This window comes from Thunnus albacares, chromosome 17 (assembly GCF_914725855.1).
Source record: "Thunnus albacares chromosome 17, fThuAlb1.1, whole genome shotgun sequence".
NCBI lineage: Eukaryota > Metazoa > Chordata > Actinopteri > Scombriformes > Scombridae > Thunnus > Thunnus albacares.
In genome coordinates this window covers 728,099-747,799 of record NC_058122.1, presented here as the reverse complement: position 1 = coordinate 747,799, position 19,701 = coordinate 728,099, and the positions used below count along the sequence as shown (strand labels likewise).

At 42.3% G+C, this 19,701-nt stretch overlaps 1 protein-coding gene and 1 long non-coding RNA gene across 2 annotated transcripts in view; one reads left to right on the top strand and one right to left on the bottom strand.

The window, feature by feature from the left end:
- The window catches only part of rbfox1 (RNA binding fox-1 homolog 1), a 203,714-nt gene that overhangs the window by 123,105 nt on the left and 60,908 nt on the right, over positions 1-19,701 (top strand). The window contains exons 4-7 of the mRNA XM_044332223.1: positions 3,630-3,683; positions 6,194-6,286; positions 11,419-11,479; positions 12,657-12,710. Of these exons, the coding sequence (XP_044188158.1) occupies positions 3,630-3,683; positions 6,194-6,286; positions 11,419-11,479; positions 12,657-12,710 (262 nt within the window). The remainder of the gene's footprint in view (positions 1-3,629; positions 3,684-6,193; positions 6,287-11,418; positions 11,480-12,656; positions 12,711-19,701) is intronic.
- Positions 2,030-4,310, bottom strand: LOC122967530. The gene is made up of 3 exons (XR_006398627.1): positions 4,232-4,310; positions 2,782-3,469; positions 2,030-2,657 (listed from the first exon to the last, which is right to left on the bottom strand). It is a non-coding gene; the product is annotated as an uncharacterized LOC122967530 (long non-coding RNA).

Genomic DNA, 19,701 nt, shown 5'->3' with positions numbered 1-19,701 from the left:
TCCATCTGCGCTTGGTATGAGTTTAACAATCCTGCCTACTGGCCAATGTGCACGTGGCAGTTGTGGGTCCGATATCATAACCACAGAATCCAAAGTAAGTCATCAACCTGTCATTGCCACTTGGAGCGACCTTGCAATGCAGGGAGATAGTGGCGTGTGAAGTGGGACCAGAAGTGGTCAGAGATGGTCTGGCTATGGTGCCAATGGCGTCTGGTCAGTGGCTCCGGTACATAGGTGACTTGAGGTAGTGTGGCATCCCACGGCCCCATGAGGAGCATATTGGGTGTCACCAGGTCCACATTGGTGATGTCTGAGGATGTGTACCCTAGGGGCTTGGCATTCAGGATGTACTCAGCCTCCACCAAAACCATGAACATCTTCCGAAACCAACTGACTTCCAATGACCACTCGGAGAGCATTCTTAACTGATCTAATCTCGCGCTCCCATGCGCCACCGAAATGAGGAGCATTAGGTGGATTAAGCTTGAAGGTGATCTGATGGTCTGCTATTTGTCACAGTCTGTAGCTCTGTGGCTGCATAGGACTCTCTCAGCTTTCTCTCCACACCATGGAAATTTGTTCCCTGATAAGAGAGAATTCCAGATAGCTGCCCTCACCTGACTGTGAACCTCTGTAAGGCCAGCAAGAAAGTGTCGACATCTAGACTGTTAAAGAGGTCTAGGTGTACGCAGCTGGTGGTGAGGCATTTGGCCCAAAACAATCAACGCTGGTGGAAAAGAAGAGGGGCTGATAGAGCCTTAGGCGAGCTGGTGGTAAGACGGCCATGATAGGTGTCACAGGCTTAGCCCTCCATCGCTGGCATTTTGCACAGGTTCTTTGGCATTGCTTAATTGCCTGTCTGCCCCACAGGACCCAATACTGTCATTGCATCTTGGCAGAAACCCTGTCAGGATCCAGATGGAGAAGGAGCTCATCAAACTCCCTAATGAGTAGTCTGGTGCTGGCATGATGGGGATCCAAGACGACCGGATGAATGTCAATTGTGCTTGGACCTTCCATGCGTCTGAGCCTACCACCTACTTGGATCAGACCTGAGGCCTTGTCAAATTCGGGCATGAGAGCAGCAAGATGATTGCTGGGTGAGACTGGCTTCCCAGCTGCAAGGGCTTTCATCTCCTCGGGGAAACAGTCCTCCTGACAGCTTCTTAAGAGTAAAGCCTCAGCCTCTCTCTCAGTCTGTCTTTGGAGCATGGTCATCTGAAGCCACCTTCCTGTGGAGGATGTGCAAGGTAGTCGCCACCAGTGCCTTCCAGGAGATGAACTGTGTGACATCTAGCAGGCTAGGATTGGCCTGTTGCACAGCAACACCACAGCACAGCAGATTTGGGGATTGCTGGCCACTGCTCTGGTGTGCTGTAAAGGAAGGGAGGCCCCTGATTCCATGGGCTTTACCTGGCCAGGTCTGCCAAGCATTTCCCTCTACTAATGTCATCTGCTGGATTATCAGATGAATCCACATATCTCCAGGAACACAGGTCAGTCAACGCCTGCACCTTTGCTGCCTTTGTCCCAACAAAAACCTTGAACCGTCAAGAATCAGTAACCACGTCAGGAAGGTGGTCGAGTCAGTCCACATAGTAGTCTGTCGGATGAGTAGAGTAAGCTCCTTGGCTGGCAAGTTGGGCTCCCGTCAATGCTGCACAGAGCTCTAAGCATGGAATTGACAGTTGATGCCTGGGGGCCACTCTGGATCATGCCATGACAAAGGCGGTATGGATGATGTCTTGTGCTTCACAACAACATAGGCCACTGAACCATAGGCTACTTCAGAGGCATCACAGAAGATGCGACACTCATACACTGCCTCTTTAGTGTCCATCTCCAAGGGAACATAACACCGGGGAAATGTGATGCTGCTGAGATTGGAGACCTCTTGCTCCGATGCTGTCCAGGCTTGCAGAAAGTCAACAGGGAGGTTCGGGTCATCCCAGTTCCTCTGCTTGCTCCAGAGTTTCTGCACAATCACCTTCACTTGAGTAGTGAAAGTAACTAGCAGTTGCAGTGGATCACAATGGGTAGCTAGGACCATATATATGTTCCTGATCCCCTGATCTTGAGGTTTGTGCTTGTAGCCCAGCACATCTGTGGGATAGTGCCACTTTTTCCTAGAGCTGGCTCCTGTGGGTCGGTGTGAGTGAGCCACAACTATGTTTGCAGAACATGCAGCTGTTGGGAGATGCTCCACAATGGCAGGCCAATTACTGGCCCACTGCTGAATCTCGAAACCACCTGCAGCCAGCAGTTCTTGCATTTTGTCTATGAGATGTTGAGCAGACTGAGCTGATGTCAGGCTCTGCAGACAATTGTCCACATAAAAGCACTACTCCACTGACTGCAGTATGTCCTTGTTTCCAGCTCACATGCTTTTGGACAGCAACAATTGCACAACATGGGCTGCAGGTGGTGCCAAATGGTAAAATCTGCCATTCATAGATGTCTGGTGGGTCTTCTCTCCATATGTTCCTCCATATAAATCATTGTAAGGGCCTATCCTCATGCAACAGCCTGACCTGGTGGAACATGGCCTTAATGTCGCCACTGATGGTGACTGAATGCTGCCGGAACCACAGGGGCACTTCCAGTAAAGATGGGCCAAGGATAGGTCCTGGGAGTAGCTGCTGGTTCAGAGAGGTACCCTGATGTACGAAGGAACAATTAAACACCAGACAATCTTTGTCATTATGGCTGATGAGGTTATGTGGCAAGTACCATGCTTCCCCTGTGTTTTCTGCAACCCCATTATCAATCTTTGTCACATACCCTGCCTTGACACAGCCACTTTCCAGTACTTCTGAGGTTCGGCATCAGTGCTTCCTTTGAAGCCCTTAAGGGTGATGCATCTTGGATCCGGAGGGGGGAGGATTGTCACTCTTTCGGTCTTGGCCTCCAGGGTTCCCACCGCTTCTTGGTCTTGCCAAGATCTTGTTACCAGTTTATCACTTCGATATGGCAGCATATCCAACCGCCACAGGCATTCTACACGTTGGTAGATGTATTCTACATGTTGGTAGATGTCGTCACTGGTTGTTGGACCAACTGCAGCCCACAGACACTGCTGTGCTCGAACCTGATACTGCGGGAGTCCATCCGGTCCCTGGAGGGCCCAGCCGAGCTGAGTATGCACTGTTGCTGGTCCACCAGCGGGGCCTAGACGGACAGGCTCTGGGGCTGTAATCAGGTTAGCATGGTCTGATCCAACCAATAGCAGTGGGTGTGCCCTGGCGAAGGAATACAGTGGAAGGGTTAGGGTTAAAGTTAGGAGCTATACACTATGAATTGTGTAAGAAGTTAACAGGTAAGAACAATTAGCAACACTCACTTCTCTCATGCACACATACCATGACTCAACTCAGAACGAGGCTACCACAATGTGCCGGCAACACAGCTCAGGACCTAGGTAGGACCCAACAGCAAGGTAGGCTGCCCTAATTATGCCTGACTGTGGAATCTGGTACAATTTTAATTAACAGAAAAGAGAAGTAAAGAAGTGAGGTTTTAATTTTCTGTTGAATCATCTACTTCTTGAGTATAACAATAACCAATATCCTTACAAACTAAATATGTCAAGAGATTTAAAAATTGATCACTAACCATTGTCTTTTTTACAGCAATTTGGCAAAATCTTAGATGTGGAAATCATCTTCAATGAGCGTGGTTCTAAGGTATGTGGTGCTTTTTCCAAGCATGCCTCTAAATTCAGTTTTTCTGAATGCTTTTATGGTAACAGCTTCAAACATATCTATCATTCAACACTCTGGTTTAAATGTAGACATAGTTCTGCTTTTTTGTGTGTAAACCTAGACCTATCTCTCAATGTACTTTTAGTAACACAGGAACCACAAAGAAAAATGTTCCTTTAAAGCCTCTCTATTAGTTGAGCAAAACTGAGCAAATTATGAATTTTAACTCCCATTACATCCCATTCCATTACAATCAGACTACACCATTTCAGTAGGGCTTAGATAAATACATTTCAGTACAACTGTACCATCACTGTAATGTATATTTTATGTAAAACCAAAGTTAATATCATACACCATACTTCAGTGGTAGGCAGATAGTGGCCCGTGGGCCAAATCTGGCCCCCTGATGATTGACTTTCATAGTTTACATCAAAACTTTTACACAATTTTTCACAAATCTACCGTCGATAAAAAATAAACACAAGGCTCCTGCCTCCCAAGTATTGTAACTTCTGTTACACTGTTACTTCTAATACCGCCCTGAGGAGATCCACGTCCTGTGATGACCAGCCAGCCTCACCCTGCTTGCAGGCCCTCACCTCTCTGAAAACATTGCAGTCAGTTTTAAAGTAGGCATTATTTTGATAAACTAAATAGTTTATTTATCAACAATATTAAAACAAATCAAAACTCAATTTAAAAGGAAAATTGTAATAGCTGTCTACTCCAGGTTTACATAAATCAGCTCCCAAAGCATCCTTGATAAACTGACCAGAGCAGCAACATTTTGACCATACACGGCTAAATGTAGACTTTGAACTGGGACAACACTTGGCCCATGATTGATGCCTTTCACAAGTCCATGAACACAAGAACAGACAATAATGTAGCAGCATTTTAGTGTTACAAAACAAAACGCTGAGCTACGGAGCAACACGATATGTACTCAATATGTCAGTGATATACTCAATGATAAACTGTAAACATTAACAAGGGACAACATGATTTTGATATTACTGACGGCACTGCAGATTGATGTTCAAAGTTAATGAAGTATATTTCCTCTCTATTTCATTACCAAACCAGTGGGTCATAGTTAATAAATACTGGTATATTAAAACGTCCTCTCCTCCTCTGACCAGACATCATGTTTTATACTGAACTTGACTATTGTTTATTAAAGATGTAAAGTTCAATTTAAAGTTCTTAAATTCCTTTGAGCTGTTTAGAAAGATTATTTTCTGTTTTTCTGCTGACATGCATTGCTTCTCATTAAAACTGTAGTCTGTTTTTTTTTTTTTTTTATTGATGATGCCAAGCCATAAAGAAGTTCATTTTCCTTCCACTCTTTTGGTAGATTTAATTTCCTCTTTTATGACTTCATCAGAGGAATGTATTTGCCAGACCACCTTGCAAGAGGAACATTTCAGTACTTGATTTATTACTAACTACAGTACATTCTATGAAATTGTCAAAATCCCTGCTGTAACATTATTATTGTTATTATTATTATTATTATTATTATTATTATTATTATTATTATTATTATTATTATTATTATTATTATTATTATTATCATATATGATTGACCCTCGAGGCCTGAAGGCTCTATCCTGTTCTTAATTGGATTTAGGAAAATGTGCACTCCAACAATCCCAGACAAACCTTGTTAACTGAGCCAAGCAACTTCTATGTCACTTGTCCAAGTATGTTTTTTATAGTAAGTGTTGAAACAGTGAAATAACGGGATCCTCAAGTGGTAAGAATGCAAAAGTACAGCAAAAGACTCAATCTTGAAGCATGATATCTTGTATGTAGGCCTCAAGTGCATATTTGAAACCCATGAGCAGGGTTCCCATTTCAAAAAGAGTCATCCAGAGACTGAGCTTTTAGCCAACTCACTAACTTAAATTTCCAAATGCCAAATAAACATTCACTAACTAAAAATAAGAAGGCTGCTTTTTTTTTTTTTTTACTTCTGTCTGAAAATAATGACTAATTATTATGAATGAGTGGTATGTCTGCTACCATTAAAGTGCAGATTAAACTTCCCAACAGCTGCAAGAGACCGCATGATGTAAATGTTATCTGCACATTTCTGCAAGGGGACTGTACACCCAGACAATCATTTTAACATGTCTGCTTAGTGTTTGCATCCATTTTGGTCTATATCTGCCCTTAACATTTCAACTGCATATGTGCCAAACTAGAATGGAAAGCTTTGCAGGCAAAGAGCAGTAACAGAACCATAAGGGGCAGGGCTTTGCAAGGGGTCAATTTCTTCTCATTAATGAATTTGCTGTTTTTCCAGACCTGTTATATTATTGGATAGGAGCTGATATTGGATATTAAGTCAGAAGTAGTAAATGTTTTTGTTTCTTTGTCTACTGTGCTCCTATGGAAACAAGCCATTGCTCACTGTAATGTTGAGTATAATATGTACAAAATAATCTGCATGTTGTTCTTGCCTCTTTCCGTCCTGCATGCAGGGTTTCGGGTTCGTAACATTCGAACATAGTGTGGACGCCGACAGGGCCAGAGAGAAATTACACGGCACCGTGGTAGAAGGCCGTAAAATAGAGGTGCATGTTCTCAAATATTTCTTTCAATTTTTTCCTTCTCCCCGTTCTCTTGTTCCGCTTTGTGTGTTTGTATATGTGTGTTTGTGTATATATGTATTTGTGTATGTGAGCGTTTGACAGCCTACCACCACATTCCATTGTGCTGTCTTTCCCATTACATCAAATAGTCAAGTCATCAAAGCCTCATTATGTTCCTTTCCTTAACCCAAACACAAATAAATGTTGACATATAAGTAGCCTAACATTATTGTGTGTGAGAGACCTTGCTCGTTTTATATTTTGTTTGTTTACTTTGTTGTTACTTTTTTTGTTTTACTTGATTTTGTACTGAAAAGAACACTGGCCTCACCAAATAGTTAAAAGTGAAAATCCACACACAACCCAGGTATTACAGATATATTTATATTTGTGTTTAGAAAGGTGCAAAGATTGCTTTGGATTTTGGTAATAAATGTTCAAAAGCAAAGATGTTCTTATGCTTATAAAGAAAAGAGCTTTCCCCCCAGAAAAAAGTCCTCAATTCTTGCTTATCCATGGACAGAGGAAGTACTTAGGAATTTGAGGACACCTGGAGAGTGAAATGCAAGGTTCACAACTAACCTGATTCAGTGGCATGACCTTACCTAGGTGCTATTTCAGTTTCTTGTGTCCACTCAGAAACAGCAGCTAGACACCAACCTTGAAGCATAACTCTGTCCATTTTTCACCTGACTTTCAACATAATGATTTTAATTCCTTGAATTGTGACTTGTATGCAGAGCTTTAAACACCCAACAGAGTCCATATTATCTTTTTTCCAACTGTGAACCATATTGTTGAGTCTATACTAAAATATGGGCAATGTGGACTTTACCACATGGGCTGCAGCTGTAATGTGAATCACATAAATCTCTGATGGTTGGGCAGAATCAACACTGTTTAACAATCACAAGTTGGGGATTTTTTGAACCACCTTTGGGTTTTCTATCATTGACCCTTCATAACATTCAATGTGTACATCTGTTGTACCTACAGATAGATTGATAATAATTTATTACTATGATTGTACCCTGACAAAGGCTCTCCCTGGCAACACAGCAAGTCTCCTACATCTATCCATCCAACCTTTTTTCACCACTTATCCTGGTGGCTGTGGCAGTGGGCTAAGCAAGGTAGCCCAGACATGTTTCTTCCTAGTCACTTCCTTCAGCTCCTCCTGAGGGAACTTGAGGCATTTCTAGGCCAGATGATATATATATATTCCCTCCAGGCTGTTCTGAATGCCCCCACAATACCTCAACAGAAAGCAAGAAAGGTGAGGAAGAATCCTAAGCACAGTGCCAAAACACTTCCACTGGCTTCTTTTGATGTTAAAGAATAGCGGTTCTAGTCTGATCTCCTGCCGGGTGTCTGAGTTCCTCACTCTATGTCTAAGGGTCAGCCTAGCCATCCCACAAAGAACACCCATTTTGGTTGCTTGTATCCAGAATCTAATTCTCGTGGTCATTACCCAAAGTTCATGACCATAGTTCTTGCAAAGTTCTAATTATTTTAAGGTTGACTGGATGTTGCATAATACTCCCTTGGCCCCAATGACATTGGATATAGATTGACCGGTAAAGCCAGAGGTTCGCCTTCAGTCTCAGCTCCCTTTTCACTACAACAGTTTGATACAGTGTCCACATTAAAATGGATGCTGCACCGATCCATCAGTCGATCTTGTGTTCCATCTTGCCCTCACTTGTTAACAAGACCCCACTTGTACTGTCCATCACTTGGGACAGTGACTCTCCTCCTGCCATATTTGAGTAGCAAACAAAAAGCAGCCAAGGTTCCTACCACGCCTTCTTCTATATTATAACTTTCATGCCACTTTGTGGTTCATATCCTACTTACTTAATTATCAAAACAGCAGTCTCTGCTGAAAACTTCATCTACACATTTCCAGGTTACTCATAAGAAATTGCCACTTCTAGCAATACTGGAGTCAAGTCAAGTATTTGGATATCTCATACTCTATAATCTCACAAAGGGCCTTACAGGTCAACAAAAGTACCTGCTCCAGGTGACTCTCTAAAAACAATTTGTTATCACCAGCCATTCTGAGGGCCCAAGCAGCCTTGTGGGTTCACACAGGTAACATATTCTACCTCACCCCCTGTGCCTGCTCCCTCAACGAATTCTGTTTCTTTCGCAACATACAAACAATCCACATGATGACTTGTCACCTTGCTTGCATCTTGGCCTCTGCTCTTTTTCAGTCATTTCTGACACATGGCTTTGGTCCTTTGTTTCTTCTATTCCATCAAATCAATGGAAGGATCCTATCAACACCCATTGTGAGTAGTTCTTCCAGGCTTTCTCATTAATGTACCTCATGCTGGTCCTGTTTTCGTTCCCTCAACACTACTCCTGTCCTTCTCAACAACCTAATGTTTATCTTGTGGCTCTTGCAGCTCATAGCCCTTATTCATTAGCCACTACACCACTATCTATTAATTTGCTGTGGTGCAAAATGTTTTTGCAATTGACCAAATCTCTCCTCTTTTGGCTGCACTACACATTCTTTTTGGTTTTATGTAGACCATACAAAGCTACTCCAGCCCTTCACATCCTTGTTGCACATCAACCAAGGTCAGACGAATAAGGCCACAATTTACCATCATGATCTAAAGAACTCATATCAGCAAAATTCACTTTGACAGTCCCCTTCAGTCACAGTATGCTCAGTATTTCTAGACCCATTGAAGAGCCAAAAGCTAAACTGGGCAATTATTTCTCCACCAACCTTGACACTTCAAAAGTACAGACTCCCGCTCTGTGAAGCTTCAATAAGTTAAAGTAAGGAAGATACTGGATTCTAAGGTTTAGTCCAAGGCCTACTACCTTCTCTTTTCATTTCAAACATCCCTTTTCTTCCCACATACTGCACCACCAAATACACACAACTTTACCCGTGTCACTCTTCTGCCTTGAGGAATCTCACATATCCAAAACCATTCAAATGCAGCATTGTGTTTCAACATGGACCTTACATTTGTAATAACAACAATTTCCTTTAAGTTTATCATATCTTCTAATCGAACTTGACTCTGGAGTTTTGACATCTTTGCTTCATCTGACTCTGATGGCCAGCTCTAAACTCAAAATCCATGTCAACCCTCATCGGTGTCAACTCCTCTCAGCCTACATTCCCCCTGTCCATCTGTCAACAATGTACTCCACATCTTTTATCTTATTGAGTGGCTTTCCTATTGAATCAACACCATGATCAGACAGCTACAGAATTTTGCACCAGTACATGTAGCAAGGCAGAGAAAGTGGTGTGGCAATGACAATAGATTAGGAAGTGGTAAATTGTCCATATAGCATCAAAGATTAACATGATTTTAGATTATATTCATTTACCAACAAGTCCTCCAACTTAAACAACAAAACTACTAAACTAATGTTGTTTGTAACTGCCCTTTAGAAAGACACCATTTGTCAGTGCCTTACAAAGCCGTTACAGTCATGGTTGAAAAATAAATCGATGATACATGATGTGACAATACTATGGTTAAGGTCTGGTTAGGATTAGGCGTAAACATGATTTGGTCAGCTTTAGGGACAGATCATTGTTTAGGTGTGCTTTGTTAAGATTAGGGTTAGGGTTAAAATTACTACTTTGGTAAGGTTAGGGGACCTTTGTCATCATGGTTACTATAGTTACCATGTAATTAAAGTTAGGGGATGGGTATAGTCATGGTTAATAAAAAAATGTTGACTAGTCATTGGAAACAGGAAACAAACTTTTGTTGACCAATCCATCGAACCCAGCCTCCTGCCTATGGAGACTTTGTCACTCAGTAATAATGTAATAAATCATTTGAGACATTTTTGGTCCAAATCAACCAGTATGATGAATGAAGACAAGACAAAATGGCTTGAGTTATGCTTTAAGAAACTGGCTAACTGCTTGTATAGAGAGAGCTGAAAGAGAGAGTTTGTGCAATGGAATGATTGCAAAGTTTTCTTGGCCACCTGAGTAAGATGCTGCTTATTCCTTTCTCATCCCCTCCTCCCCCCACCATCCTTCCAATGGTAGCTTGTTTAGGGCCCCATCCAACACAGTTACAACGGTAACAGTACACAAACAAGTGGGCGGGGCCAAAAGGTTTGGGAATGGTAAGTGTGGGCGAGCAAGCCATTCTGCCAGCATTTCCTCTCTCTCTTCCTCTCTCTTTGGAACGTTTTCAACGCTAAAACTCACGTGATATTTCTTTTTGAATTGTGGTTGAGTTGATGCTGTATAATGACATACATATTTTATTGCGTGTCGGCGTGCGTGTCCATTCACTAAGTGTTCTCTTGAAGCGTGTGCGAGCGATACTGATTGAGATATGAATTAGTTTGCACATCTATCTGAGACTGTTGGAAACCCATTTATTAATTTGTTTTATTTTATTTTGGAAGACAATGCACCCTTATTTTAATTTACCCTGTTAGCCATTGTTTGAATTTGGAATGATTTGATTGGTTGATTGATTGACTTGGTTGATTGATTTCAGTACATCTGTTTTCTTTGGTTGTTTTTTAATCTTAATAATTATTCTTGCAATGAATCAGAGAGGCTGTTGTCCAAATGTGAATGCTTTGTGTTGCTTTCGTCACAACAGTTCTTCTCGCGTTTTAAGGTTGACTGGATGTTGCATAATGCTCCCAACATATTATATTCTCCCTTGTCCCCAATGACATTTTCTTTGTGTGTTTTTAACTCCTCCTTCTCCTCCCCACCGCATGCATCTATACATTTACAAAACATTTTGCCATGTGCATCTGTTGTTTCTTTACTTTTGTCTGTATATGTTATTGAAATGTCACTGTAATTGGGGAGAGCATGCTGGAAAACGTCGTAAGATAGAAAATATGCAAATGATAAAGACAACTGATTTGTTTTGGATGTGTTTTTTTCAGTGTTTCTGAATGCAATTTTGAAAACATACAAATGACATGAGTGTTTGTCATGTACAGTGTACTGCCTCTGTTTTGGAACATTTCCTTTGTTTATAACATTAGGAGACTATGCATGCAGATTTACTCTTACAAGTACAGCACTTACTACTGATGTATAAATGTCATAAGTCATGGAGCTCTCTCTTTACCTGCTGTAGGTCAACAATGCAACTGCCCGAGTAATGACAAATAAGAAGACTGTCAATCCCTATGCAAATGGTAAGGCCAAGTCTGTGTTTATTTATGAATGCATTAAACATGAAAGCTAGCTTCCAGGGATTGGTTGGGGTCGAAGAGGGATGCTGTCCCTGTCTCTGTCCCTGCAGAAGTGTAGGTACAGTTCAGGCCTATTCACATTCAGTCACCCATAGACTTCAGTGGAACAAGTATGTAGCATCTGTGATTTCACCCAAAGGTTTTTGAAAGGACATTCTAAAGCTTGGACTTGAATTTACTGTAGGCCTCACACAATAGATCTATTCCTTGGAAAACTAACTGAGCTGGGTTTTGTAGACAGGATTAAGAACAACAACTACTGGATGGATTACCGAGAAATTTGGTTTGGACTTTCATATTCCCTTTAGGATGAAGTGTAATATCTTTGGTGATCCTTTAACTTCATCTAGTTCAAAATTTCAATGTATGGAATACTTTGGTTTATGACCAAATATCTGTAAAACAAATGACATTCCAACCAGCCTCAGCTGTACACACTGTGTTTAGTGCTAATTAGCAAATTTTGGCATGCTAACACGTTAAACTAATATGATGAATATATTACCTGTTAGTTTGATGAACATTATACCTGCTAAACATCAGCATATTATCTTTATCAATGTGAGCATGTTGCCATGCTAGCATTAGCATTTAGCTCAAAGCACTGCTGTGCCTAAGTACAGCCTTATAGAGCTGCTAGCATGACCACAGATTCTTGTCTTGTTAAGAATTAACCCAAAACAGGGAGTAAACATCAGGATATTACATTGAATTTTTTAATCTGTCTCTCGCAAGCCCTTCAACTCTATATAAGTGTAAATTAAATCACTGGTGTATCCCCCTATAACCAAGTGCATTGAGTTGCCTGGTCTTACAGATATGTTCTGTATAAATGTTTTGTTGTTATGTAATCAGAACATATAATCCAAGTACATTAGTTTGCTGTATATGAATGTAATTTGTAGCAGACAATGAAAATTATCTTGGCAACTGACATGTCAAGGAGGTATAAGCTCAAAAATAAAAAGGCTTTGTTCTCTCATTAAAATTTCATGTGACCTTACTGTTATCAGAACATAATGGGCATATAAACTAACGACAATAAAAAAAATGTTCCCTGTTCTGTCTGTCTCCCTCCCTCTCTGTCTTTTTCTTTGTCTTGCTGTCTGTCTTTTTTCAGGCTGGAAGTTAAATCCAGTGGTCAGCGCTGTCTATAGCCCAGAATTCTATGCAGGTAGGAGGACATGCCCTTCTCCATCTGTCACCATCTCCTTTGTCGTTATCTTCCTCCTCCTTATTCTTTTTGTTCTTCAGTTTCTTCGACGTCTTCATTTTCTCCTCCCCCTCCCCCTCATTTTAACCTCTGTCACCTCTCCCTCCTCTGCTGCTTTCCTTCCAAGCAACATGCAACCAGGCAAAGTCTGTTTATAGCCTGAGAACTATGCTGAGTCGCACAAACCCAACAAGAGACTGTCATCTCTGCTGCAAAACAAACACACATTCTGCAACCCCCACTGCCACCCACAAGCCACCTTTAATCTCGGCCATCCCCACATTCACCTCGCCCAACCCCCAACTTGCATTCTGTCATTAACTATGGCCATTAAAGAGAAAAAAACCTGGATTTTGTGATAAGAGGAACAAAGACAGATATAAGAGTGTAGCAGGGGAGAAGAGGAGTGAAGGAAAGTAAAGGACAAGAGAGAGGGAAACCTAATTGTCCATTTCTGCAAGGACATTAAAAGGTATGAAATATATTTTGCAAATTAAAATCAATATTTTCAATTTCTCCAGACAGTTGTTTGCCTAATTCACCCCCACATTCTTTTAATTACAAAATAGCTTTGTATTGATTTACCTTTGTCTCACCTTTCAAGTACCCAAAATACCATTGAGGCATGTGTTTTGTGTGTATGTGCACATGTGCAAATAGTGTACAAGCTTTCCAGGCTTCTTGTGCATTAGATATTTCAGCTATTAAGTTATTAATAAGCCATGATTGCAGCCACACACGACAGAGGACAGGAGCTGTTCTTGTGGTTAATTGATTCAGATGTTTTGATAGCAACAGATTAAGATTCACAAGGCACTATGGAAGAATTTCTATGGAAGAATGAATTTCTTGGTCTATTGTCAGCTCTCTGTTGGAATAACACTTTTATATACACATATATATATATATATATATATATATATATATATATATATATATATATACACATTTAATTTAACAAACAAAGGTTATTTAATTTAACAAACAAAGGTTATGATATTGTAACCTAGTTCTATAAGCACAGGCAGAGCCCTCTACTGGACTCTATGGGTAATACTCTCCTCCAATCACATGCGCACAATTGCCCACTGAAATTTGCATGTACGTAGCTTGACAATCAGGACACACCTACCAATTCTGTGTGTCCCAAACAATATATAAGGTAGCTCCTCACGGTAGTTCCCATCCTGAAACCACTTCAGCTGACAGTGTGGGAAAGGCTCCGCTCCAGAGGGCTCCGCTTGTGCTTAATAAGGGTTACAATATCGTAACCTTCATTCTATCTCACACAGGCTCTGCACTCTACTGGACTATATGGGTACAGTAGGTGGAGCCCGATGAATGTTCCTGCCGCAACATTTCATCGGACTGCCTCACTGAGCCTGACTGGCTGTAGGTTAGTCACTGTGGCCTTTCTACTACTTTATAATCCCTGCCACTCAAACAGAGCAGTGGGGGGCCTTACCCAGCTCGGTTAACATGAATATGAACTGGGTGTAGCCTCACAGGGGTCACAATCATACAACAGACACCCTGCACACCCCGTTCTTCGAGTTATTTTGCATCATGGATAAATGTAGGCGTATAATTGCCCAGGGTAGGGGGGATGGAGGGTCAGGTGTGCCACAGATGACACTCATACCACCCTTTTCACAAGTCCTGAGTCGCACCTGCAAGCATGACGTAGTCTGTCATGTCCAAGAGATAAAACCTTATGAACGGACAAGGCCTAGTCCAAGACACTGCCATGCATATGTCCTCAACACTTACTATGCCATGTGTGGAATGTGCTCGGACCACAGTGAAGGGCGTAAGCTTGGGAGAGACACTCACAAAGCCAACTAATTAGGCACTTCTTGGAGAGGGCTTTACTGGCCACTCCCTCTCTATAGGACATGAACAGCTGTTCAGTGCACTGAAAGGGGGCCATGTGTTCATCATAACATGCCAATGCACGTGCTGGGCACAAAAGGTGCAGTTTTGCCTCCCTGGCATCCCCATGCAGTGAGGGACAAACTGCCTGTAGCTGAACAGTTCTCAACCTAAATGAACTCCTTCTGTTCTTAGGAACAAAGGAGGCGTTTGGTCTGAGAGTAGCACCACTGTGGTCACTACAAAGCAGCAAACAACTGGGGTGAACTGACAGGGTGTACAATTCACTCTATTAATTGAGGTAGTACAAGCAGAAAATCTGTCTTGACTGACAATGCCTTCAGAGAGGAGCACTCCAGAGACTCCAAGGAATCAGTCACCAAGGCCTCGAGCGCCAAGACTCAAGCACCAGACATGCATCACTGGCTGTTGTCTCTTAACCCCCTGTAAGAAACATTTCACTGCGCATGTCAGGGGGTCCAGTCTCCTTTCCTCGCACCAGCATTGAAATCCTCACCACTCAGCTTTGTTGCAAGCAATGGTGGATCCTGCTCTCGCTGCTTGTATGGTCTGCACCACCTGTGCAGACAGTCCAGCCCACATCAGCCTGTCCCTCTCAGGAGCCAAGCCTGGAGAAGTTGGCCCAATGTGGGCAGCATGCCTATCGAGCCCGCCTCCTGGGACAGAGCCCCCCACACATGGGGAAGGGACCGGGGCTGGGCTGCCAACATCTGGGTCATCTCCATGTGCCAGAGCACCAAGCGGCAGTCTGGGACTATCAGTCTCTCTTGTCTCTCTCTCTCCAGCAGATGGGGAATGAGACAAAGAGGAGGAAAGGTGTAAAGCAATCTCCTTGGCCATGGTGCATGTGCAAACACATCCACACCAAGTGTGGATCATCCTGCGACAACAGGGAGAATCAGAGTGGGCAGTGGGTGTTGTTTCAACTGGTGAACAGGTCCACTTCCGCTCTCCCAAAACTGGTTCCAAATCTGCTGCACCACCTCAGGGTGCAGCCGGTGCCCCTGTTCTCCTGACCCGGAATGTGGAGGGTTCTCAGACACAGGTGGTTTTCTGAGGCCCACACCAACAGGTTCTCTGCAGAATGGATTCTGCCCTGTCTGTTGATGTAGGCAACTGTGGTGCGGCTGTCTGTTCTTACTTACATGTCTCCCCTGAATCAGAGTCATGAATGTGTTGGAGAACCAAGAGCACTGCCTGAAGTTGGAGGAGGTTGATGTGTCATTTTTCCCCTGAAGGCCACACACCACCTATGACTCTCCCCAAACAGGTGCCCCCCCCCCACCCTGCCAGGGACACATCTGTGAATACCACTATGTAGGAGGTCACTCAACCCAGTGGTGTTCCCATAAACAGATAATGTGGGAACCCCCTATAACACAGGTCCTTCTGCACTGATGGGTGGTCAGCTGGGGGACAGCAGCCAGGAATCTGTGATATTCCAATTCAGCCCTCTGTGGGGTGGGTGTCCTCTCTGGCTAGAAGAAGACGCAAGTGACAGATGACGGCCTAGCTGCGCCTTCTCCTCTTTCAGCCTCTTGAAGCACTGAGTAGGAGAAGACATGGACCTGAAGAGCCTGTCTGGAGCTATGGGAGCTCCCAGGAGGTCGTCTCTGTCTTTCCTATGTAGGGCGGTGAGTCCCAGCCACACGTGATATGAGCCCACTGTGGCAAGCAACATCACCCACCCTGCGGCAGTAGCAACACCAGAATCAGGTTATTAATCTGGCTAATGGTGCGTCATAAATGTACGTCATTTTAAGTTTTCAGTACAGAACAAATGACAGAAGGGGGCAGGGGGACAGAAGTGTTAATATTTGTTCTGAACAGTCACACTTGAAGGTGTCAAAGTGAGGGACAAGATGCGATGACTTGTATAAACGAGGATAACAGCTTACACTTTGGACAGTCTCTCCTTGAAGGCATTCATGGTGTTGCATTTTATTGTACACCGGATGGGACTTGGGTGAAGAATAAAAAAGAAAGCTCAAGAAAGAACTTAAAATCCTAATTTCACATCTCTGCACACCTGGCCAATTGCTGAGTGACTTCGGTGTGATTGTCAGATTGTGAGAGGGATTTCAATCTAACCCTACAGATGCAACTGGATCACTCAGAAGTGGGTGTGGTTTTGCCAATGCAATGAGAGTTGTGGACTGGTAACCTACACACACACCTTCCTCACCCATTGTGAGATCAGGAGGATGAGGACGAAAGAGAAATAAATACATTAGATCTCAGTCACATTCTTTGGAATTGAAAACCCACATTTTTGCCCACTGATAACTGATGATATATGATATTGCTCTGCTCGCTACCAGGTCAAGTGTGATTTTATCCAGTTGTATGCAAAAGTTTGGGCACCCCTTGACAAATTATATACCTTTTATGGTATAAATTGAACGAAACATTTGTGCAAACACTCAGCAACCATGGGTTCCTCTAAGCAGCTGTGTAAGACTCTGAAAATGAAAGTTATTGATGCCCACAATGCAGGTGAAGGCTACAAGAGGATAGCAAAGCGTTGTCAGCTTGCCGTTTCCACAGTGCAAAATGTAATTAAGAGATGGCAGTTTAGGGGAATCGTGGAGGAATCTGGAGGAAGATGAGATCTGGAGGACCAAGAAAAATCTCAAGATATACTCCTATGCTGGTCAGAAAGGCAAATCAAAACCCCCGTTTGACTGCAAAAAACGCGCAGGAAGATTTCACTGAATACCAGCAAATTATGCAAGCAAACATCACATCATCTGTAAAAAAGCTGAAGCTGAAAAGAGGATGGATTCTACAACAGGATAATGATCCTAAACATACCTCAAAATCCCCCATGGACTACCTTAAGAGATGCAAGCTGAAGGTTTTGGAATGGCCCTTGCAGTCCCCTAACTTAAACATAATTGAAAATCTGTGGGTAGAGCTGTGCATTCAAGACCGACCAAGAATATTGCAGAACTAGAGGACTTTTACAAGGAAGAATGGGAGGAAATCCCAAATACAAGAATTGAAAGACTTTGCGCTCACTACAAAAAGCTTTTGCAAGCTGTGATATCTGCCAGAGGGGGTGTTACTAACCACTGACTATGTAGGGTGCCCAAACTTTTGCACATGCCAAAATGATGTTTTTATTTATTTATTTGTTCAATTTATGACATAAAAAGAAAATATGCATTAACAATCAATCAATCAATCAATTTTCATTTATATAGCACCAAATCACAACAAAAGTCATCTCAAGAAGACAAACCTCAAGCAGAACCCAGGGTTTCCTGCAAGATGAGAAAGCACAAAATACTCCGGGGAAGAAGCCAAGTTAGTAACATGCATTGATGGTACATGAATGCATACAGATGGAGAGGAGGAGGAGGAGAGAGGAGCTCAGTACATCATGGGAAGTTCCCCGGCAGTCTAGGCGCATAGCAGCATAACTAAGGGCTGATCCAAGGCGAGCCTGGCCAGCCCTAACTATAAGCTTTATCAAAAAGGCAAGTTTTAAGCCTACTCTTAAACATAGAGAGGGTGTCTGCCCCCCAGACCGAATCTGGAAGATGGTTCCACACGAGAGGAGGGCTCTGCCTCCTATTCTACTTTTAAAGACTGTAGGAACCACCAGTAAGCCTGCATTCTGGGAGCACAGTGGTCCAGTGGGGTAATACGGTACTATGAGCTCTTCATGACATGATGGTGCCTGACTATTAAGGGCTTTCTAAGTTAGGAGAAGGATTTTAAATTCTATTCTAGATTTTACAGGAAGCCAATGTAGCGAAGCTAAAATGGGTTTTTGTTAGTACATGTGCAGCTCATTCTGGACCAGCTGGAGAGTCTTTAGAGACTTGTTAGGGCAGCCTGATAATAAGGAATTACAGTAATCCAGCCTAGGAGTAACAAATGCGTGAACTAGTTTTTCTGCATCTTTTTGAGACAAGATGTGCCTGATTTTTGCAATATTGCAAAGGTGAAAAAAGGCAGTCCTTGAAATTTGTTTTATGTGGGAGTTAAAGGACATATCCTAATCAAAGATAACTCCCAGATTCCTTACAGTGGTGCTGGAGGCTAGGGTAATGCCATCCAGAGTAGCTATATCATTAGATAATGTGTTTCTAAGGTGTTTAGGGCCAAGCACAATAACTTCAGTTTTATCTGAGTTTAGTAGTAGAAAATTGCAGGTCATCCAGGTCTTCATGTCCTTAGGGCATGCTTGGAGTTTGTTTAACTGATTGGTTTCATCAGGCTTCATTGATAAATATAATTGGATTCAATATAATTTGCATAACAATCAAAATTTATGGAGTGTTTCCTAATAATAATACCTAAAGGAAGCATATATAAGGTGAATAGGATTGGTCCAAGCACAGAACCTTGTGGAACTCTGTGTCTAACTTTTGCCTTCATGGAGGATTCATCATTAACGTGTACAAACTGAAATCGGTCTGATAAATAGGACTTAAACCAGTTTAATGCAGTTCCTTTCATGCCAATTAAATGTTCCAGTCTCTGTAATAGGATGTGATGGTCAATTGTGTCGAATGTGGCACTAAGATCTAACAAGACAAGTATGGAGAGAAATCCTTTGTCCGATGCAGTTAGGAGGTCGTTTGTGACTCTCACCTGTGCTGTCGCTGTGCTATGATACACTCTAAATCCTGACTGAAAATCCTCAAATAAACTACTGTTATGTAGAAAGTCACATAACTGATTAGAGACTGCTTTCTCAAGGATCTTAGAGAGAAATGGAAGGTTAGATATAGGTCTATAATTAGCTAAAATGCCTGAATCAAGAGAAGGATTCTTACAGCTACTTTAAAAGACTGTGGTACATAGCCTGTTACTAAAGACAGACTGATATATCTAGTAAACTACTCATATCTAGTAAAGAAGCACTAACTAAGAGTAAGGCTTCCTTAAGCAACCTAGTTGGGATGGGGTCTAAGAGACAGGTTGATGGTTTAGCTGAATAAATCATCGAAGTTAGTTCAGGAAAGTCGACTGGAGAAAAAGAGTCCAAATATATGTCAGGTTTTACAACTGTTTCTAAGGTTCCTGTGTTTGGGGATAAATCAGT